We start from the raw sequence: 24133 nt of genomic DNA, 5'->3' as shown, positions 1-24133 counted from the left end.
AACCCCTTTCTCTCTGCTCCCTACAGAAGGTTGAGCTCTTCTCCAAACATTTGTGACAAATGAACTGACACCTCGGCTCGCCAGTGCAAGGGTTGGAACACAACCGGAGTCTGAAAAGTCATGCTGTGTGGTGCTGGGTGTGTGACATCCCCACCCCCCCGCCAGGCATCACCGAGGCTGTGTGGGTGCTGTCACCCTCGCCCTGTCACCCGCAGTCCTCAAGGAAAGCAAATGATTAGAAATGACAGTGATTCAGAATGAGAGGGGGGAAATAAGACCTCCTCTCTGCAAATTTGCAAAGCGGCAAAGGAGGACTCTCATGTGTGTCCCATGCTGCTTTTGCCCAGCAGCTTTCTGCTGCATTTTTGACAGCTTTGAGGAGCTGCTGCAGCTTCCTCCAGTGTGTAGATCTGACCCTGTTACTTCAGCGGGTCTCTCTTGTAGCTACACGATGGCCTGAACGTTCACTCCTGGCCCTAAGACTGTCTGCTGGCCAAGCAGATTTCCCCTTGCAAAACGGGAGACCGTGGCCTCCAGTCACCGCATGGCTCCTCTGGGGAAAGGGGCTTGTATTGTCAAGGGGCTTGACATTTCCTCATCAGAAGTTTCCGGTTTTAGCTCATCATCTCCCTGTGCATGTTTTCAGAGGCTCTCTGGGGGGTCTCAGCACATTTAAAGGCTAATTATACAGTTAAAGTTAATTATTCATTCATTAACATTCAAGAAGTCTTTAACTTAGACACTGACTTGTTCTGATGAATTAATGAAACCAGAAAGTGTGTGTATGTGTGTTGTGTGTGTGTATGTTTTGGAGGTCCAGTGCAAAGTGTGTGTATGTGTGTTGTGTGTGTGTATGTTTTGGAGGTCTAGTGCAAAGCATTAGTGAGAATTGAGCATCTCTTGGATGATACCTGGTTGTATGCTGGGGTGGGGGGGCTCATCAAAGCCTTGTTAGGAAGAGGAGCAGGGCAGTCAGCAGTTCAGGTAGGTCAGCAGGACGAATGTGGGACAGTGGATGGGGTTCAGGTCTACCTCGGCCAGCGCTACAGATGAGAGCTGGTCATGGGACCTCTCTAAGCTTTAGTTTTCTCATCCGCAAGATAGGGGAATAACAGCTTTTTCATGGGGCTGGATAGTTCTTGTTTAGTCGCTCAGTTGTGTCTAAATCTTTATGACCCCATGGAACACAGCACGCCAGGCCTCCCTGTCCTTCACCATCTCCCCAAGTTTGCTCAAACTCATGTCCATTGAGTTGGTGATGCCATCCAACCATCTCATCCTCTGTTGTCCCCATCTCCTCCTGCCCTCAATCTTTCCCAATGTCAAGGTCTTTTCCAATGAGTCAGCTCTTTGCATCAGGTGACCAAAGTATTGGAGCTTCAGCATCAGTCCTTCCAATGAATATTCAGGGTTGATTTCCTTGGATACTGGATGGATGAAAATGGGAGTGAAGGTGTTTTGGCAATTGTGTCTCCTGGTACAAATCCAGGGGATGGCTGGGGCAGGGGTGACATCAGTGAGCAGAGAAGCCACGGTGTGCAGATCACCATCAAAGCATCCAGACACAGGGCTACCGGTAGGTGAGGCACATTCACGGCCCAAGAAGAGGTACCCATGAGGCACTACAGCCTTTGGAAGTGTCTGCTTGGGCAAGGGACACTCAATACATACAGAGACTGTACCTGCCATCAGCATGGGATGGTCTGAAACAGACTTTAAGAAAATGACCCAGAATCACAGTTTGAAGTTAATGCGTACAAACTTTGAAGTCAGAATTATACCAACCCTGATGCCTTTTCACTAAGGAAGCATTTTTCAGAGCAAAGTCCATTAAGCTAATTTAATTCCTAGATCAATGCCTCACATAGCATAGTTGAATTATTTCCAATTTTTTTGAAAACTATTTTCACTGGGATCAATTCTTTTGTGTTGCAATTTTATAGGGATTTGATTCATTCATCAGTGTTCGGGCCGTAATAAATTTTACTAATTTATAACTTCTGCCATCTTGAGCTTTCTCTAATGGGGATGGTGGCCATCAAGTCCAATTCTCCTGGGTCAAAACTGCGCAGAGAGGCAAAGTTGGCCAAGAAGATTTGAGTCATTTACGATTTGCAGTCAATAACAAATTTCACCCTGTGTGCCTTTTGCTGTTGTCAGTTTAATTTGTGTTGATTAATTCTTCCAGTAATATTCACTGTGAATTGGGTAAAAAAGACGGATGGTGACTATTTATTTTTTTAACTGAGAACATTCTGAGCAGTATTGTAAGACTGAGACAGAGAGAGGCAGAGAAGGAGGGGAAAAATACAGATGGAAGCAGGCACCAAGGGAAACGGGAAGACAGGGAGAGGACAAGACAGGAAAGAACCGAGCAGAGAGTCGGGGGAGAGAGGAGGAGAAAGCGGTTAAGACACGGAGAGTGTGAAACGAGGGAGGCGGCTTACAAGAAGAGACTCAGATACCAGAGGGAGGGGGAAAAGGAGCCAAGAGAGGGGGCAAGAGAGGGAAGGGAGCAAGCAACGAGGGAAGCAAAGGAGGGGAGAAAGAGAAGGAGGGAGCTCAGTGCAGTCGCCCAGTCGTGTCCAACTCTTTACCACCCCATGGACCACAGCACGCCAGGCCTCCCTGTCCATCACCAACTCCCGGAGTTCACGCAAACTCATGTCCATCGAGTCGGTGATGCCATCCAGCCATCTCCTCCTCTGTCGTCCCCTTCTCCTCCTGCCCTCAATCTTTCCCAGCATCAGGGTCTTTTCAAATGAATCAGCTCTTCGCATCAGGTGGCCAAAGTATTGGAGTTTCAGCTTCAATATCAGTCCTTCCAATGAACACCCAGGACTGATCTAACTTAGGGTGGACTGGTTGGATCTCCTTGCAGTCCCAGGGACTCTCAAGAGTCTTCTCGAAGGAGGGAGAGAGGGTGGAGAAAGGGAGAATCAGAGGAAAGGAAGCAGGCAAACAGTTTGCCTACTAACAACCTCAAAAACAGGACAAGGTTAAAATGACACAGCAAATCCCCTTTTCTTCATTACTGCTGCGTTTAACACCAAATTTAGCAAACTAACGGTGGCTCAGAGGTTAAAGTGTCTGCCTGCAATGCGGGAGACCTGGATTCGATCCCTGGGTTGGAAAGATCCCCTGGAGGGGGGCATGGCAACCCACTCCAGTATTTTTGCCTGGAGAATCCCATGGACAGAAGAGTCTGGTGGGCTAAAGTCCACGGGGTCACAAAGAGTCAGACACAACTGAGCGACTTCACTTTTCACTTTAACTTCATCCAAGATGTTGATAGATCATGTGCTGCAACCTTTTGATTTTTTGGGACAGAAAACCAAAGCCCAGAGGAGGTCTCTGCCCTGGGCATCCCACAGCGCCAGAACTTCCAGACCCATCTACCACCTGCCAAAGCAACGTGCCTTCAGGGCAAGGCTGCCACCGGCTTCCCGGATCAGAGCGCCTGTCCTCAGGCTGGGTATGGAGTCAGAGAAGCGCTGCTGTGGCGCCGTGGGTGAGTCTGTGCTCATACTTAAGCATTGACTTCCCGTCTGACCAGCAGGAAAACAATCTCTTCCAGTGGTTGTACTCTGGTTGAAGGAAGGAATGACTGTAAATTTGCTTGAGGGATTATAAAGCGCTATGCAAATGCTATTCCTTCTTCATGTTACTGCTCATGCTCTGACCCAGGAAAGTATTGATTCCTGCCAACATGTCAATCTTTTATGGAGTTTCTTAGTAGGTATTCTTCAAGGGTTGGGATCTGAGTAACCCAACTACTGCAAAAGTTCCATGGTGCACAGCACATTATTTAAAACGCTCATATTACAAAGAATGTTTTCTGTTACAGACTTTTCCTGAATATTTACTGTGTGCCAAACACTGCTCTCTGCCTGCCTGTCTCATTTAGTCCTTACAGTGGTTCTAAGTGCAAGTTCCCAAGTTATGGTTCCTAAGTGAAGGAATCGTAGTTAGCATTATTTTATAAACAAAAACCCTGCAGTCTAGGAAGTTAATTAGCTTGTCTAAAGTCCCACAGCTGACCGTCAGCAGAGAGGTAATTCGAATCCAGGATGCTTGGTTCTTAAGCATCACCACACACTCCTGGTAGAGATGGTGATCCTGCTGAACTTGTCACATACCAGGACTGAAAGACAGGGACCCTCAGAGGCCAGAAAATACATAACAGTGAGAGACTGGGGAAAGAATCAATGAAACCCTATTGTGCATCTGATACAGTGCCAGGAGTTTTCCCTAAGTCAATTCATTCAATCCTCAGAGGAGTTCAATCCTCTCTGACTCTTTGTGATTCCATGGACTGTAGCCCACCAGGTACCTCTGTCCATGGGATTTTCCAGGCAAGAATACTAGAGTGGGTAGCTATTTCCTCCAGGATTTGGAAGATGTGGGAAATAGGTTCAGAGAGGTTATTTAAATTTCCTTAAAAATTTAGGAGTGGGTTGCCATTTCCTTCTCCAGGCAATCTTCCCGACCCAGGGATTGAACCTGCGTCTGCTGCACTGAAGGCAGAATCTGCCTCTAAGCCACTTGGGAAGCCCACAGGCAGTGCAGGGGAGCCAAATTTGCCATCCAAAATGGCGTCTCTTTGGCATGAGGACTAAGCTAGGATGATTATTTTTAAGAACGCAAGAGACTCAGGAAACGTTTCTTTTTACCTCCTCTTTAACTGCCTGAAGAATTTAGATGAAGGGCTTGTTCCCAGAATAGAGCTACCACCAGAGCTGTCTGCAAAGAACATGGGTTTACTCTGTCTGGGGAGACCGAACAGGGGTTAAAGATTGGTGTGTCCCACCGTCTCCCGTGGCCCGGCAAATTTATTTACCAAACATCTGCTTTTCCATCTCCACGTCATTTGCCTTCCTCTCCTGGGAAGCCCCAACCCGCCCACCTCCAACATCCTCTTTTGTCTTTAGCTGAAGATGGCATTTAAGGTGAGGCTTGGGCCCTTTGGGTGAGTTAGCCAGTTCTCCTGGGTCTCTCCCACGTACACATTATTAAAATTTTGTTTGACTTTCTCCCGCTAACCTGTCTCATGTCAATTTAATTCTTCGACCAGCCAGGAAAAAACTAGAAGAGTCGGGAAAAATTTATCCCCCTCCCATGCCTGACAATCGTTTCTCTGTGTACCCAGTGCAGACGCTGGATATGTCAACCCTCATGGGGCGGCTATGAAATTAAATGAAGAATTATAGGTAAGTGCTTATAAGAGCGTCTGGCACTGAGAGAGAACAACGAAGCGTTTGAGATGAGGAAGCAGGGGTGGAAACTAGCCAACACAATGATCGCATCGCCCAGAGGTGGGGTGGTTTACATGCAATAAGCTGTATTGCATCCATGTCTACTGAGCATCATTGGGGTGAAATACAAGGCCACTCCCCAAGCACATACTGGATGGAGGCCTCCCCCGCAGACCCCAGACCCCAGGCGAGAGCCTTCTGTGGCAGTGTTCATGTCAGACACCTGTCAGAAGATGCTGTTGGGAAAACCACACTGGTGGCCAGGTGAGTGTGGTGGGTTGAATAGTGACCCTCCCTAAAATTCACATCCATCAGAACCTCAGAATGCAATCTTATTGGGAAGTCAGGTCTTTGCAGATGTAATTAGTTAAGGATCTCCAGACAAAATCATCCTGGGTTTAGGTGGGCCCTAAATCCGATGACTTAGAAGCATCCCTCTTAAGAAGAGGAGACATGTGGAGGTCACACAGAGGGACCAGGTCACATGGAGACAGAAGCAGAGATTTGAATGATGCTGCCACAAGCCAAGAGCCACCAGAAGTGGGAAGAGACAAGGACAATTCTCCCTCAGGATCTTTGGAGGGAGTGTGGCCCTGCTGACACTTGGCTTTTAGACTTACGGACTCAATAGCTGGGAAAGATTATGTTTTAATGTTGTTTTAAACTCCCAAGTTTGTGGTTATTTATTACAGCAGTGCTAGGGAACTGCCACCATAGGGAAATCCGAGGAGTGGTGCCCGAGTTTCTACTGCTCCTCAGCCTGCATTTCTCTCGATGGAAGGAGGGCAGAGGCCACTGTCTGGGCCCCAGGCACTCACCACAGGGTGTGGACAGCATCTAAGAGCTAACCTGGCAGCAGGAAAACTCTCACTTGCCCCCACTCCTGCTAGATAGCACAAGAGGACACACAGGGCTGATGTCTTAACATGGAGACCATTTTAGCACCTGGGTCAGTGGGAGCTTGTTCACAATTTTCACAATGGAGAGAGAGGAGGCACACGACCGAGATTTTCCAAATCTGAGCCCCTGATGGGAAGGAGCATCAGCTTCTCTGGTCCTAGCCCTCATATCTCATGACAAAAGTGCCAGCACTTCCCGGGATCATTCACTTGTCAGGACAAGCAGAGAGGAAGATATCATGGATAGAAAAAGATGCTGGGCTGAGTCTGAGTGCCAGCTCTGTCGCTCACTTAACTTTTGGACAATTTGCTTCTGCTCCTTGAGCCTCAGTTTCACCTTCTGTAAAATGGAGAGAACTCCTATTTGGCAGAGTTGAATCAGGATGAAATGAGATGTCATATCTGAAGTTTGAGTCTGGAAAATCAACTGTGTGAGTTTGGCAACCAATCAAGAGAGATGATTCCTAAGGAGACAAGGAGACGGAATCTGCCAGGAAGCTCCTGCTCATTCAGTCACCCCAGGAAGAATTTCCTAACCACATGGCTCCAAATATAAGGAATGCATCCTTTGCTCAGTTGGCTTTTCTCTGTGAGCTCATTTCTTTTCTCCATTTCAATGGAAGGAGAAATATTGACCATTTTAAAAATAGCCGTAATATTTTCAAAGAGAGGAAGAGACATTTTAAAGCATGGACAAAATTAGTTCTGGGTTTTTATAACAGTGAGCAATCAGAAACAGGCTAATTGTGCAGTGTTCTAGAAATGTTCATATTTAGTGTTTTAAGTCATGATTCAAAGCGTGGGCTCTGGTGCAAGTGTGACCACAGACAAGCTCTTTAACCTTCCGATGCCTGTTTCCTCGATTGTAAATGCAAATCGTGATCATTGTTGTCTCACAGGGTTGTTATGAGGTTTAAATAAAACACTTCAGTCCATGCATTCAGAACAGTACCTGGCACACAGGTAAATAATATCCTTTAGTTGGAAATACCTCACTTGGTTTCCAAAACAATTCAGGCAGGTTATTCAAACTGCAGTAGAAGTTTTCAGCGTATGGAGAAAGCAATTTGAGTGAACTGAATTCTGAGATGGAAAAGCAGGTAAGGCCTTAGGGAAAGTCAGAAAGCAGACATTCATGCCATAAGCTCTCTGCAGTTGCTAACAGAAGATCATAAATTAAGCTTTGAGTTATGTAGAAGCCCAAGCAAAAAGCGCACTGTGAGGAATTACAGGACTTGTTGTCCACAAGATAAAAGCACCTTACAGCAAAGAAAAACAATGCTGTTCACGGCACAGAAGTCTGAGACATGATGTAGGATGACAGTCTGAACAAACTGGGACAGTAACAGTATCAGCCAGCTTTCTGAAATAACTGTTTTCTTGGAGGGCCCTCCAGTGCCAGACAGTGTATGATGAAAACACACAGCAGTAAAAATTAAATTAATTAATCTTTTTCTAACTCAGTGAAATAGCACCTACTCATTAAATGTGATAATTGTCTAACAAAACTGTATAGATTTAACTGAGAGAAACCGAACAGGTTTGCAAGGACAGTGGTTCATTGTGTGTAAACTACGAACATGTGGACAAATGCCCGAAGGAAATGCAAAAAAGAGCTGAAGAATTATGTTCAGAAAAATACTGTTTCCTTTTTACTACAAGTAACACTTTTGTTGCAGAAAAACGTGTTAAGTAAAACAGGATAGAAAGCCCACAATCTTCATCAACTACAACATCTCTCATAATGTTTGATGCATTTCATTTCAGCCTCCGTTCTGCCTCTTCCTCGTCTCTGCACTTACAGAATTCGGATCCCATTTTATTCAACTCTTCCCCCACTTAAAATTTTTTTAATAGTTTATGGGTGGTTGTGAACATCCCTTAATATAGTTTTAATGGAGTTTAACAAGAAATAATTTCAAGAACAAAAAAGATTTCCCTGCTTTCTCGAGTTTTTATTAAGGGTAAAACTGCTAACTCTCTGATGTGATAGCAATTATTTTTGAGCTGTATTTGCCGTGCGGGGGTGGACTTCAGAAACCAGGTCACTGTCGATCTGATTTTCTCTGGAGACTATGCTATTTCATTTAGAAGAACAGCTCACCAAACCCTGAGATCTGTGCCTGTTTTCAAACTCAGCAGCTGGAAAGGAACCCTCTGAGTGGAATTCTGCTCGATTGGTAAAATATAGCTAATAAAATGTGCTCAGATGACACCCTTGAAAGAACTTGCTCTGCATGGCAACTCAGCATCAATGAGGGTACTCGTGCCTTCCTGGTCTACTTTTGCCCTGGCAGTTTGAGCATTCCAGGACCAGGTTCTTCTGAGATGGAAAGGAGGATGCTGGGATCTTATCAACTCTCAGCTTGCCAACTGACCCATACATGTTATATTGTATCTGCATGTTATACATCATATTACATACATGTACATACACATATTGTGTTGTTGCTGTCCTTCAGTCACTACGTTGCATCGGACTCTTCGTGACCCCGTGGGCTGCAGCACGCCAGGCCTCCCTGTCTCTCACCATCTCTGGGAGTTTGCCCAAGTTCACGTCCATTAAGTCGGTGATGCTGTCCAACCACCTCATCCGCTGTTGCCCCCACTCCTCCTGCCCTCAATCTTTCCCAGCATCGGGGTCTTCTTCAGTGAATCTGCTCTTAGTATCAGGTGGCCAAAGTATTGAATCTTCAGCTTCAGCATGAGTCCTTCCAGTGAGTATTTAGGGCTGATTTCCTCTAGGACTGACTGGTTTGATCTCCTTGCTGTCCAAGGGACTCTCAAGAGTCTTCTCCAGTATTCTGCTTACAATACATCTTGTAGGGGAGCAAAATTTACTACTCCAAAATATCTCGTTGGCATGTAGATCATTTCAAGCTGAAACAATCAAGGCCCAAAAGACTCAGGAAGAAACTCTGACATTCCTTCTAACTGCCTAAAAGAAAGACAGAGGACCTGTCCCCAGATTATAGCTATCAGCAGAGACGTCAGCAGCGGACATGGGCTAAGTGTAGTCAGGGGAATTCTAGGCTGGGCCTAGGGGTGAGAGTGCACTCCATTGATTCTGCTGGCCCAGCAAACATTTATTTATCAAACATTTGCTTTTTCATCTCCATGGCAAGTGCCTTCCTACCCTTTGAACTTTCAAACCACTACCCTCAACACCTTCTTTTGTCTTTAGCTGAAAATGGTATTTAAGGTGAGTCTTTGGCCATTTTTGTGAGTTATTTGGTTTTCCCAGGTCTCTCCAAGGTTTCAGTTCAGTTCAGTTCAGTCGCTCAGTCGTGTCTGACTCTTTGTGACCCCATGGGCTGCAGCACACCAGGCTTCCCTGTCCATTACCAACTCCCGGACTTTACTCAAACTCATGTCCATTGAGCCAATGATGCCATCCAACCATCTTATCCCCTGTCATCCCCTTCTCCTCCCACCCTCAATCTTTCCCAGCATCAGGGTTTATATTTTATTAAACTTCCATTTGACTTTCTTCTGTTAATCTGTCTCATGTCAATTTAATTCTTAGATTAGCCACAAGAATCTAGAAAGGAGGCACAACATTTCTTCCTCCACAATAATATAATACAGAACTTTGGTCTTCAATTTTCCTTTGAACTCTAATCTCATATATCCAATTGTGTCGCTGGCATTGACAAGTCGGGAAGCAAGCCTAACTCCTACAGTCAATAATTCTTCAGTGTGAAGTACTTAGTTAACTAGCCTGTTGGGTAATTCGTTAACCTTGTAGAGCCTTAGTTTCTTCATCTCTTTAAGTACCCAGCTCATAGGAATAATAGTACTCAGCTCATAGCAGTAAGAGTACCCAACTCACAGGAGCAATAGTACTCAGCTCATAGGAGTAAGAGTACCAGCTCATAGCAATAGTAGTACCCAGCTCTGAGTAATGGTAGTGATGGTACCCAGTAATGACAGTAATGGTACCCAGCTCACTGGCATCTTCTGAGGATGAATCGAGATTGTACATGTGAAGTGCTTGGAGCCGCATCTCACAGACTGCTAGGTTTCAATCAATGCAAAAATGAAATATCATGATGTTGTCCCAAAGGCACTTTCAGCTTACCTCACCCAAACCTAAACATGTGTTCCTCCATGCCTCTGTTCTTTCTGAACCTTTCCTCTTCTCAGTCCTGTCCACTCCAGACAGAACACCAGGTCTCAGTACTCAGTGAATTAACCTTGCAAAGCCCAGGGACTGCCTGTATCTGAGTCACCAGAAGTGCCAATAAAAACAGGGACTCCTGAACCCTACAGGCTTGGAGATGCTGGCCTTAGCACAGGGGTTCAGTGTTTACCTTTTCCATGAAAACACTTCTGATACTTGCAAATAGATGTGACCACCTTCCGCCTTTTAGTATATGGACACATCACTGAGCACAGTTTGGGTCTTTCCAATACTTCTTCCAAACTACTCCATGTAAGAGAAGCCAAAAGATGCTTGTCTGCTTCCCAACACTGTCGGACTGGAAATGAAATCAGCAAAGGGACTTGGTGGGGGAGGCCTGACTGAGGCTTCTAAAGGAAACTGGGACTTTTCCATAAATTTATATACGCATAATTGGACATGAAAGTCAGTTAAGATAAGAAAACATAAACCATCCCACTATGTCTTCAAATATTAGGCTCTTCAGAGTCGTAAGAACGTAGATTGTTTAATTTAAATCTGGCATAAGTGCTATGCTTGCAGTTTTGCCTACTTGCCAAAACCGCTTGGAGAACATTGGCTTCTGATGACTGAGCGTTTATAAATCTAAATCTGTCTCCACTCATTTCAGCTTCAGTTCCCTCTTCTAAAGCACATGGGCCCCGCATTTGATTACTGTACATCAGAATCACCTGAAGAACTTGTTAAAGCACGCAGATTCCCAAGCACAGGATCTGGAATTCAAATGCAGATCCGGAATTTGAATCTCCAAATTCCAGAGATTCGGGTTCTGTTGGCCTAGTGTGGCTCAGGAATTCACATTTTTATTAGCATCCCTACTGATTCAGGTGGGCTTCCCAGGTGGCTCAGGAGTAAAGAATCTGCCTGCCAATGTAGGAAGCAAGGGTGTGGGTTGGGAAGATCCTGGAGGAGAAAATGGCAACCCATTCCAGTATTCTTGCCTGGAGAGTTCCAAGGATAGAGGAGCCTGGTGGGCTACAGTCTACAGGGTCACAAAAGAGTTGGACGTGACTTAGTGGTTAAACAACAACAACTGATTCAGACCCAGTTGGCCTAGAAACCAGGTCATGAAATGTTCATCCACCTTTGGTTCAGAAGACCCCCAGGTGTCAGAACAGACCTGTTCCTGAAAACCCCATTTGTCAATGTTTGCAGATCAACCCTATTTTCTCACTGATTTACTTGATATTTTCTGGGATGTTTTATCTCCATTTATTATAAATTTCAATAAACCATGACACTTAAAAAACTTAGTTTCAAATGACACAACAACTTAGTTTCAAGTTTCTATGCCCCAAGACTCTTAAGTGATTCTGGATTCTGAAGACAAGCTACATGATTATATTGGCTGGCCTACTCTTTATGTGCATAATGTATTTATTGAACTTGCGAACAGTAGTCCTCAGATTTTACCTTGTATCAAAATCACCTTGGAGCAGCAGGATGCACGTTAAAATGTAAATCCAAAATCTCTACCACTAAAGAGAAGATCTTGTGTTGAGCCCCAAACCTTGCATCGTTACAAGTAACCATTCGATTCTGGTGGGCTTCCCTGGTGGCTCAGTCAGTAAAGAATGTGCCTGCAATGCAAGAGATCTGGATTCGATCCCTGGGTTGGGAAGATCCCCTGGAGAAGGCAAACGGCAACCCACTCCAGTATTCCTGCCTGGAGGATTCCATGGACAGAGAAGCCTGGTGGGCTACAGTCCATGGGGTTTCAAAGAGTCGGACACGACTGAGCGACTAACACAGACACACATTTGATTCAGGTAGAGTTGGTTCCCTGGCCAGGGTTGGAGACACCCAGCTGCGGAGAGTTATTCTAAATCCTTTCTGCAAAACTGACAGCCGTTTATAATTGTGGTTTTCCTGGATTTTGCATTTTGGAAAGTGCTAAAGAAGTATTCGTTGCCTGGAAAATCCCATGGATGGAGGAGCCTGGTGGGCTGTGGTCCATGGGGTCGCTAAGAGTTGGACACGACTGAGCGACTTCACTTTCACTTTTCATTTTCATGCATTGGAGAAGGAAACGGCAACCCACTCCAGTGTTCTTGCCTGGAGAATCCCAGGGGCAGGGGAGCCTGGTGGGCTGACGTCTACGGGGTCGCACAGAGTCGGATGCAACTGACGCGACTTAGCAGCAGCAGCAGCAGCAGCAAAGAAGTATTCAAGTGCTGACACAAGTAAAAGAATCTCAGAATTATTTCAGAGACTGAAGAATCCAGCCCTTTTAGTCTTTAGATGGGGAAATTGAGGCTCAGAGAGGTGACATGACTTGTCCAAGGTCACAGTTATCTAACGATAGAGCCCAGACTCAGACTGAGCTGGGACTCTTGTTTAACCATAATCCAAGGTCCCTCTTGTGTTCCAGACTCTTCTAGTAAGTTACAGTTCATAAAGGAGCCTCCCCGTTTCAGTGACCCTGCTGTATACGTACATATAATCACTAAACCACAGATGTCACTGAGACTTGTGGGTGGAGGGGCGGGACCCAGCAGCTGAGCTACTTGCTCTGGGTTTTTTAAGCCAAGCCTCACTAGATTTTAGCATATTTGGGGTAGCATAAAGGGAATATCCTGAAATCCAACAATCTAGAAGCATATAGGGCACCTCCCTGTACCTTTTGAGAGGAGAAACTTGTAGAGATGCTATACATAGGGAAGGAAGGGAATGTCTGTTTATTTTTAAAGCTGGGATTTATTTTATTATTATTATTACACGAGGAGTTTATTATTCCTTAAACTGCATAACCTGATGATATTTACTCTTGTAAAATAATTTCATAATACATTTCCTATTTTATTTTTTTAATTTATTTTAATTGGAGGCTAATTATTTTACATTATTGTATTTTAAAGTAATGTATTTCAAAATGAAAAATTTAAAAAGAAAGTGAGATGGGAAAGGGAAAAGGCAATTCAGTGTGGTGAGGCAGACACTTGAAAGACAGAAGTCTCATAATGGGATGATGAGCGGATAAGATCAACACAGAGTTTGTCAGACCTTGGTGCAGTTTGGTGATGGCAGTTCTCAAATTTAGTTCTCACAATCATCTGAGGAGTTGGAGTCATCTTTGTGACCCCATGGACTGCAGCCTGCCAGGCTCCTCTATCCATGGAATTCTCTAGGAAAGAACACTAGAGTGGAAACCCACCTCCCTTCTCCAGGGGATCTTCCTGACCCAGGGATGGAATCCAGGTCTCCTGAATTGCAGGCAGTTTGTTTACCATCCTCTCATAACTTTAGACCAAGAAAAGTTACAAATATTAAAAATGCAACCAAAATAAAAGAGGATAAACCTATTTTATATCTGAGTGAAAAGGATTTTTGAATTACAACTCAAAATCCAGAAGTGATGAAAAAAAAAAGATTGATGAGTGTGACTAAAGAAAATATAAATCTCCACAGGAAAAAAAATATCTGTAAGATCAAAAGATAAAGTAACAACAACGGAAAACTGGGACAAACATTTGTAATAACACCACAAATAAAGGGCTCATTTCTCTAATAGGCGAATTAACAAGAAAAGATCATCAAAACAAGAGAAAGAAATAATGAATGTTTTTAAAAAAGTAATTGGAGAAAGTTTTAAATTACGTTTGGTAAAAAATTTACAGATAATAAAAATGGTGCAAATTAAAATGTTGGCACATGTTTTACCTATTATTTCTGCAAAATTTTCAAAGATTGATGACATACTGTGTTGGCAAAGACTTTGGGGAGACAGGTTCGCTTATAGAGAGGGGGATAGATGTGAATTTCCTTGGGAGGGAAATTGGTCAGTTTGTCAAAATCACAACTATGTGTGTAGTCTTTGACCCAGCAATCTGAGAAATTTCTCCTACATTGGACATGACGCACATGTAAGGATATTCTCTATAATATTGTCTGCAACAACAAAAAAATGATATCCTAAATATCCATCAGTAGGGGACTGATGAAATACCATATGGCACACTCACACAAAGAAACTATAAATCTGTAAAAAAAAAAAAAAAAATCTCTGCAGCTGTTTATGCTTTGATAAAGATCTGGAAGGATACACAGGAAAAGCAGTAAGGTGATTACTTCGTAGGGTACTGGGGCTTCCCAGGTGACGGTATAGCAGTAAAGAACATGCCTGCCAATGCATGAGACGTAGGAGACGTGGGTTTGATCCATGGATCAGGAAGATCCCCTGGAGGAGGAAATTGTAACCCACGCCAGTATTCTTGCCTGGGGAATCCCATGGACAGAGGAGCCTGGTGGGCTACAGTCCATGGGGTTGCAAAGAGTCACATGACTGAAACAAATTAGCACGCACAGATGGTACTAGGCAAAAAGGCACAGTGTGGAAGGAAGGCTCTCCATTGTTTAATTTTTTATTTTTGAATTGTGTAAATGTACCATCTATTCAAAATTTGATTTAAATAATTATCTGAGAAGCCTGTGATTTCCCCTAATATTAACTCCACTGAGACAGAATCTCCAAGTATAAGCAGAGGTGCCCTCACCTGTAACATTGTATGTAGTTTATTTCTTTTAAAAAAAAAAAAAAAAGACACACCCCTTTAGCTCTAGTTTCTGAGTTTATAGTAACAATGTCATGCATTCCCCTCTCTGGAGAGAGAATGTAGAGTAAACCCACCATCTGCCCAAGTTTGCTAAGATGGATGTTATAATCATTATATGGCTTCCTGAGAACAATTCGTACAATTTATGGCCAGGAATGGTTTGTATATCTCTACTCTTTTGTTTGCATTATTAAAAATAATTGAAAAGGAAAAAGAAAAAAAAAAAACAAAACCTATTTTGTCCTCTGGGTGACAGATGAAGAGAAGACCAGTCGGCCTTCAACCATTGTTACTAACTATTGTCCTCACATTTATCCTCATGGTCTATTGAGAATAACAGTACATATTGATGAAAATACAACAGTGGAAACAAACAAATAAAAACTCATGCCTATGGCTAAGCTGGAAAGTCATCAAAAATCTGTCTTTTCTGATATCTACCGAAAGTGAATATCCCACATTCTATAGTTTGGCAACTCCAATGTTAGGTATATAACAAGGAAAATGTATCCACTTGTGCAACAAGACATGTAGGAAAAAGCCCTAAGGAGCTTTATTCATATAGCTCCACGTGGAACACCACCCCAACATCCATCACGGTTAGAAGAGATGTGTGCATTGTGGTATGTCCCCACACCAAAAATGCTGCGTAGCAATGAGAATGAAAGAACCGGAAAGACATGCAGTGATCCCACTATAAGAATGGTGAGCCAGAAAAAGGGCAATCCAAAAAGAAAACGTATGTTTTGATTTCATTATATGTTAGAATAACAGGGCAAAAGAATCTATGGTTTTAGAAGTGAGGATGGTAGATGGAAGACAGTACAGTAAGTCCCCTATGTACGAACAAGTTCCATTCCCAGAGTTCGTTAAGTCCAATTTGTTTGTAAGTCCAACAAAGTTAGCTTAGTCCCCAGCTAACTCAATTGGCTACATAGTACTGTACTGTAATAGGTTTATAATACTTTTTGTGCAAATAATGCATAAAAAACAAACAAGCACAAAAAATAAAGAAAACATTTCTAATCTTACAGGACAGTACCTTGAAAAGTACTGTAGTCCGGGGCAACAGCTGGCATACAGGGGCTGGCATCGAGTCAGCAGCAAGAAAAGTTACTGACCAGAGGAGGGAGAGGAGGTGGGGGTGGGAGGGCTGAGGGGTCTGGACGGTTAGGTCAGCTGGACAAAGTCATTGAGTTGCATATTTAATACTTGCACATTTTCTGAATTTTTGCTATGCCTTACAGTAAGTTTTTAAAAAGTCATGAGCATGTGTGAATGAGTTTTGGATAAGCAATAGGCTCGACTTCTAAATAAATGCTCTCCCAGTCCCTGCTGAGATACCAAGAGATCCTAAGGAGACTGAAAGACAAAAGGCCATTGGCCACAGCTCCTGGAAATGATGCAGAGATCCGGGCATGATGGTTTAGAGGGGTCCCTCTGCCCCATCGGAAAAAAAGCAGCAGCAAGACCTTCTTAATGCAGGTATAGCCAAGGGAAAGAGGCTGTGTGTTAATCTGCAAGAGAATACATTGCAGCCCATTTTACTTCAGAATTCCTGAGAGCTGAGATGGTCCACGTAAGTTAATTTTCTGGATAAGCAAAAATTTCCTCTTTAAACAATCCCATCATTTAAAACAATTATTTTTAATGGAATCCTTTCCAAAACACATTTCACACATCCCTGACTTTTCAAAAAGTTGAAGAGTCCAAGGAATAGAATTTAACCTTTACACCAAATAACACTAGCAATTAGGTCCCATTTCAGTGCCAGGCACTACCTGAAATGCTTTACAGTAAATTTCCTCTTAATCCTCATAAAACCCCTACGAATTAGGTTTTATCATTATTCCTACCTCATGTATGAGACTGAGGGTGATTGATTAATTGTCAGAGGTCACAAAACAGGTCTTCTGTTTACAGCCTCAATTATTTTGCATCTGCTAACTTCCACAATGCCAACAGGTAGACGAGAATGTTCCCTGTGCCTCTAGAGAGGCTGAGTTCTCACTGCTTTTCTCTCCATATTTCCTTTCTCCTTCTCCAATGTGACACTCTTCTACAGAAGGCTACACCTTATAAACTCCTACCTAAAATCAGATAAAAAACGACAGCACTTTGTTTTCACCACTTTACATAAACTCCATCTCCTTAGATCTTCCTATGGCTAAAATAATCCCACTGAGTTGGGCCAACTTCTTTATCAGTTTAAGAGATCCCACTGGTTCTCTGCATTTCAAAGTGTCCTGAATTTGCTTTTTGCTTAACACGACTCAGAGGGAAGGCTTGGATTCTCATCAGATTAACAAAAAGTAGTCCTCAACGGGGGGCCTCCTTGACCTCCAGCTCTTGAGAAAGTACAACAAGGAAGCAGACAAGCACCGAGGCGTGCAGATGGGCAGGCCTGCAGAGCAAAAGAAAAACCATCCTTACCCTGTTTTCAAGCTGACCAAGGCGTCCTCGACTCCCTTCTGATTAAATTTGGTCATGTACTGGTGCATGTAGGGGTAGTTGTTCCGGATGTTTCTCTCCGTACTGCCGTTGGGCACCGTGCCAAATCGAAAGGGCGGGGAATAGTCGTGAGGCCTCTGAAACTGCAGAGAGACAGAGAGAGAGCAGGAGGAGAAAGAAGAGTCAGCCCTCCTTCTGCCTTGTGTCAGGAGTCAAACATCGGCACGCGTGAGCGCAGGACAGAAGAAACCATTCATTTTTGTGCTTCCTTTCTGCCTGATCACACCTCCCAGTTGTCTGGGAGCCCCAGGAAGTCAGAAACAGTGTCTGTCTTGTTCCTCCCTGTTCCCAGGAGCCCAGCAGAGGGCCCGGCTGGGTGTGCAATAGATGCCCGTTGGATGGCATTTTCAGGTCCCGTTAGAGAGACTGGCCTAGTGGTAGAGACACAGGGAGAACCCGGGAAATGCCAGTTGAGCTGGAGTTAATGTAGGACGTTAGCGCATTCATCAGTTTTACAGTGACATTTTCTCAGATCCTCAGCAATCACTTCCGTCTCTGGACTCCATTTACAATTCCTTCCAATACATTCCATCAGGAGATGATGAAGGGGAGCAGAATTTGCCATCCCCAAATATGCCTCTTTGGCATATGGATTTTTGGGGGGCTGTTTTTTTTTTTTTTTTTTAAGATAGAGCAGACACAGGAGAAACTCTGAAAACTGAGTCCAAGTTAACCTTTTTGGAAGAAGCAAAAATCTTACATTTATGAGGGTGTCTTCCTCTCTGTAACCTGGAAGGGGACAATGACTAAATCTTTAAAACTCGTGTCAGTGTAGAAGGCAGTGACTTAAATCTGCATCACAACCGTACCCTTGTTTACTGTGCTTTTCCTGGTCACCTCCTAGAACTGACCTTCCTTCCCCCCTCCCACACGTCCCCAACCCTCACTGCCCTGCATCTTTCTTACGTCTTCAGCTGAAGATAGAATTTAAGCTGATGGTTTGGGCTATTTTAGGGAGTTACTCAGTTTTCTTGGGTATCTCCCATATATACGGGAAGTATACATGTTTTTCTCCTGTAATCTGTCTTTTTTTTTTTTTTATGGGAACCTAGAAGGGGAGGGGGACAGTCGTTTTTCTTCCCTTACAGTGATTCTATGTTATCATTTAGTCATTCTCTAGCCATCATTCACTCATTCATGTATTTATCGAGGGCCTAACACATCCCAGGGGCTTCCCTGGTGGCTCAGTGGTAAAGAATCTGCCTATCAATGGTGGGGACACAGATTCAGTCCCTGGGTTGGGAAAATCCCCTGGAGAAGGAAATGGCAACCCACTCCAGTATTCTTGCCTGGGAAATCCCATGGGCAGATGATCCTGGAGGCTACAGTCCATGGAGTCACAAAAGAGGCACGAGTTAGCAACTAAAACACGAACAACCCATCCCAGGCACAATGGCAGGCTCCGTGAAGGTTTCTTGAGCTGGAGTCCATACTAACCATTAGCTTCCCAAGCATACCAAGTCCAGTATGGCTCCCGAGCCTCCGTGATGACTCACCGTCCATGCTCCCCTCATCTTCCCTGATTGGCTGGGATTGTCTGTTCAGAACAGTCCTCCCCAAGATGTCCCACTTTGATCATGTGGTTATTTTTTTCACTCTATTTATGCTGTGTATCACATCAACTTATTTTCATATGTTTAATCATCCACACGTTCTTTGGATAAATTTCATTTGGTCATGACATTATTCTTTTTATATGCTCCTTCTCGATTTGGGTTGCTAGTATCTTAGTGAGGATTTTTGCATCGATATTTTAAAAAGATGTAGAGAACAAATGTATGGACACCAAGGGAGGATGGGGAGGGTGGGATGGATTGGGAGACTGGGATTGACACATACAGTGCTATGTGTGAAACAGATGACTAATGAGAAGCTACTGTGCAGTACAGGGAACTCTGCTCGATGCTCTGTGGTGGCCTAAATGGGAAGGAACCCCAGGGAAGGCGGGATACGTGTATACAGAGCTGACTCACTCTGCTGTGCAGGGGAAACGAACACAACAATGTAAAGCAACAACGTGCTTGTGCTCAGTCGCTCAGTCCTGTCTGACTCTTTGTGACCCCACTGACTGTAGCTCGCCAGGCTCCCCTGCCCATGGAATTTCCCAGGCAAGAATACTAGAGTGGGGTGCCACTTCCTACTCCAGGGGATCTTCCCAACCCAGGGATCAAACCCACATCTCTCATCTCTTGCATTTAACCTCCTGCAGGCAGGTTCTTTACCACTGAGCCACCTGGGAAGACCCAAAGCAACTATACTCCAATTAAAAAAAGATATTGGCCCATCATTTTTTTCTCCTTGTGATATCTTTGTTTACTTTAGTATCAAGGAAAAATACTGGCTTCATAGAATAAGTTAGGAAGTGTTCCCTTACTCTCTATTTTTCTGAAGAGTTTGAGAAGGATTGGTGTTAATTCTTCTTTAAACTGGTAAAATTTACCAGTGAAGCTGTCTGGTCCTGATTTTTCCATTCTTTAAAAAATTCTTTTCTATTGAAGTGGAATTGATTTACAATATTGTGTGAGCTTCTCGTGTACAGCAAAGTGATTCAGTCATACATACATATTCTTTTCCATTATAGTTTATTACAAGATGTTTAACCCAGTTCCCTGTGCTATACAGTAAGATTTGCTGTTAATGTTTTACATACAGCAGTTTGTATCTGCTAATCCCAAGCTCCTAATTTATCCCTCCCCCAGATACGCCAAATTGACATGTGAATTATTTTGAGTTGAAGGCATTCGAGATCCCATGGGCTCAAGAGAAACTTTTCCCCCTTCCCTTAAAGAATTTAAATTGGGGGGTCTTGCCCATAAGAAGAATGATTAACAGAAATCACATTTTATGACCTATGACAGGCAAACATTTAATTACTGAACATCTGCTCTACTCATCATCCTGTGAATCACCCACCTCCCTCTACAGCCCCAGGCTCCTACTCGACTCCTTAGTTTGGGATGGCACTTCTTCCTGATTTTATCTTTCTGTCTCTGAACCTCTCATGTAAGATGGAGGGGGGTGGGAGGGGGTTCCCATACACACAAAATTAAATTAGATTTTCTCCTGTTGGTCTCTCTCACGTCAATTTAATTCTAAACCAGGCAGAAGAGTCCAGAAGGAGAGAGAAAGGTTTTCTTCCTCTCTGACATCTGCTCACACCTTCAGTGTTTGGGGTAATCTTCCAAGCCTGTGCCCCAACCAGTAATGCCAAAGAAGCCGAAGTTGAATGGTTCTATGAAGACCTACAAGACCTTCTAGAACTAACACCCAAAAAAGATGTCCTTTTCATTATAGGGGACTGGAATGCAAAAGTAGGAAGTCAAGAAACACCTGGAGTAGCAGGCAAATTTGGCCTTGGAGCACGGAATGAAGCAGGGCAAAGACTAATAGAGTTTTGTCAAGAGAACGCACTGGTCATAGCAAACACCCTCTTCCAACAACACAAGAGAAGACTCTACACATGGACATCACCAGATGGTCAACACCAAAATCAGATTGATTCTATTCTTTGCAGCCAAAGATGGAGAAGCTGTATACAGTTAGCAAAAACAAGACCAGGAGCTGACTGTGGCTCAGATCATGAACTCCTTATTGCCAAATTCAGACTTAAATTGAAGAAAGTAGGGAAAACCACTAGACCACTCAGATATGACCTATCAAATCCCTTATGATTATACAATGGAAGTAAGAAATAGATTTAAGGGACTAGATCTGATTGATAGAGTGCCTGATGAACTCTGGACGGAGGTTCGTGATGTTGTACAAGAGACAGGGACCAAGACCATCCCCATGGAAAAGAAATGCAAAAAAGCAAAATGGCTGTTTGAGGAGGCCTTACAAATAGCTATGAAAAGAAGAGAGGCGAAAAGCAAAGGAGGAAAGGAAAGATATAAGCATCTGAATGCAGAGTTCCAAAGAATAGCAAGGAGAGATAAGAAAGCCTTCCTCAGTGATCAATGCAAAGAAATAGAGGAAAACAACAGAATAGAAAAAACAAGAGATCTTTTCAAGAAAATTAGAGATATCAAGGGAACATTTCATGCAAAGATGGGCTCGATAAAGGACAGAAATGGTATGGACCTAACAGAAGCAGAAGATATTAAGAAGAGGTGGCAAGAATACACAGAAGAACTGTACAAAAAAGATCTTCATGACCAAGATAATCACGATGGCGTGATCACTCACCTGGAGCCAGACATCTTGGAATGTGAAGTCAAGTGGGCCTTAGAGACCATCACTACGAACAAAGCTAGTGGAGGTGATGGAATTCCAGTTGAGCTATTTCAAATCCTGAAAGATGATGCTGTGAAAGTGCTGCACTCAATATGCCAACAAATTTGGAAAACTCAGCAGTGGCCACAGGACTGGAAAAGGTCAGTCTTCATTCCAATCCCAAAGAAAGGCAATGCCAAAGAATGCTCAAACTATCGCACAATTGCACTCATCTCACATGCTAGTCAAGTCATGCTCAAAATTCTCCAAGCCAGGCTTCAGCAATATGTGAACCATGAACTTCCAGATGTTCAAGCAGGTATTAGAAAAGGCAGAGGAACCAGAGATCAAATTGCCAACATCCGCTGGATCATGGAGAAAGCAAGAGAGTTCCAGAAAAACATCTATTTCTGCTTCATTGACTACGCCAAAGCCTTTGACTATGTGGATCACAATACACTGTGGAAAATTCTGAAAGAGATGGGAATCCCAGACCACCTGACCTACCTCTTGAGAAACCTGTATGCAAGTCAGGAAGCAACAGTCAGAACTGTACATGGAACAACAGACTGGTTCCAAATAGGAAAAGGAGTACGTCAAGGTTGTATATTGTCACCCTGCTTATTTAACTTATATGCAGAGTACATCATGAGGAACGCTGGGCTGGAAGAAGCACAAGCTGGAATCAAGATTGCCGGGAGAAAAATCAATAACCTCAGATATGCAGATGACACCACCCTCATGGCAGAAAGTGAAGAGGAACTCAAAAGCCTCTTGATGAAAGTGAAAGAGGAGAGTGAAAAGGTTGGCTTGAAGTTCAACATTCAGAAAACAAAGATCATGGCATCTGGTCCTATCACTTCATGGGAAATAGATGGAAAAACAGTGGCAACAGTGTCAGACTTTATTTTTGGGGGCTCCAAAATCACTGTGGATGCTGATTGCAGCTATGAAATTAAAAGACGCTTACTCCTTGGAAAGAAAGTTATGACCAACCTTGATAGTATATTAAAAAGCAGAGAGATTCCTTTGCCAAGAAAGGTCCATCTAGTCAAGGCTATGGTTTTTCCCGTGGTCATGTATGGATGTGAGAGTTGGACTGTGAAGAAAGCTGATCGCCGAAGAATTGATGCTTTTGAACTGTGGTGCTGGAGAAGACTCTTGAGAATCCCTTGGACTGTAAGGAGATCCAACCAGTCCATCCTAAAAGAGATCAATCCTGGGTGTTCATTGGAAGGACTGATGCTAAAGCTGAAACTCCAATACTTTGGCCACCTCATGTGATGAGTTGACTCACTGGAAAAGACTCTGATGCTGGGAGTGATTGGGGGCGGAAGGAGATGGGGACGACATAGAATGAGATGGCTGGATGGCATCACCGACTCGATGGACATGAGTTTGAGTGAACTTCGGGAGTTGGTGATGGACAGGGAGGCCTGGCGTGCTGGGATTCATGGGGTCGCGGAGAGTCCAACAGGACTGAGTGACTGAACTGAACTGAATCAGATTAGGCATCCAGAGAACTGGGTCTAAGTCCTGGAAATACAGTTAAAATCTAGAGACAGCACAGGTGATGGTTACAAGTGTGAGCTCTTCTTCACAGGTTCCAAAATCAGGTTCAGTCCCTTACGGACTGTGGGGTCTTAGAGAAGTCAGTTCCCTTCCTACTGCTTCCACTTATTTCATGTCTGCACTGCAGGAAACTCACCAGTACTTCCCTCTTGGGGTCAATGGGAAGATCTAAAACTACAATGTTTGTCAAGTAATGAGAACAGTGTCTAGAACGGAAGAAGGTGAAAGTGAAGTCACTCAGTCGTGTCCAACTCTTTGTGACCCCATGGACTGTAGCCCACCAGGCTCCTCCGTCCATGGGATTCTCCAGGCAAGAATACTGGAGTGGGTTGCCATTTCCTTCTCCAGGGGATCTTCCTGATCCAGGGATCGAATCCAGGACTCCCACATCCCAGGCAGATGCTTCAACCTCTGAACCCTCACAAAACAGAACTGTTCATAGCTAGTGGGAAGCTGCTGTATAGCACAGAGCGCCAGCCTGGGGCTCTGTGATGACATAGAGGGGTGGGATTAGGAGGTGGGAGGGAGGCTCAAAAGGGAGGAGATCTATACACATAATCATGTCTGATTTGTCTTGTTGCAAGGCAGAAATCAACACAACATTATAAAGCAATTATCTTCCAATTAAAAATAAATTAAAAAAATTTTAAATATAAAAAAAACAACCTCTTACTTTTCATTTCTACCATCATCCTGGGGAAAAAAAAAATGTAAACTGGACCTCATTTTTCTATGAAATATGGGATTCAGGAACCAGAAAGTGATGCTAATATGACTAAACACTTCTTGAGGATTCAGTTGGGGCCAGGAATATGCCAAGAATGTAACAAATATTGGCTCATTTAATACAACAATCCTGTGTGTGTGTTACTCGCTCATCTTATCTGACTCTTTGAGACCACATAGTAGCCCGCCAGGCTGCTCTGTCCATGGAATTCTCCAAGAATA

General features: G+C 43.7%; 1 protein-coding gene across 1 annotated transcript in view; it reads right to left on the bottom strand.

The window, feature by feature from the left end:
* GRIN2A (glutamate ionotropic receptor NMDA type subunit 2A) overlaps positions 1 to 24133 on the bottom strand; it is a 433921-nt gene that overhangs the window by 53100 nt on the left and 356688 nt on the right. Inside the window, exon 9 of the mRNA XM_055409472.2 lies at positions 17324 to 17484. Coding sequence (XP_055265447.2) covers positions 17324 to 17484 — 161 coding nt within the window. The remainder of the gene's footprint in view (positions 1 to 17323; positions 17485 to 24133) is intronic.

The sequence above is a fragment of the Moschus berezovskii genome, chromosome 27, assembly GCF_049115385.1.
Source record: "Moschus berezovskii isolate FMDL1 chromosome 27, NW_MosBer_1.0, whole genome shotgun sequence".
Classification (NCBI taxonomy): Eukaryota; Metazoa; Chordata; class Mammalia; order Artiodactyla; family Moschidae; genus Moschus; species Moschus berezovskii.
Note: the sequence above shows the minus strand (reverse complement) of the source record. Positions and strands in the feature narration are given on the sequence as shown.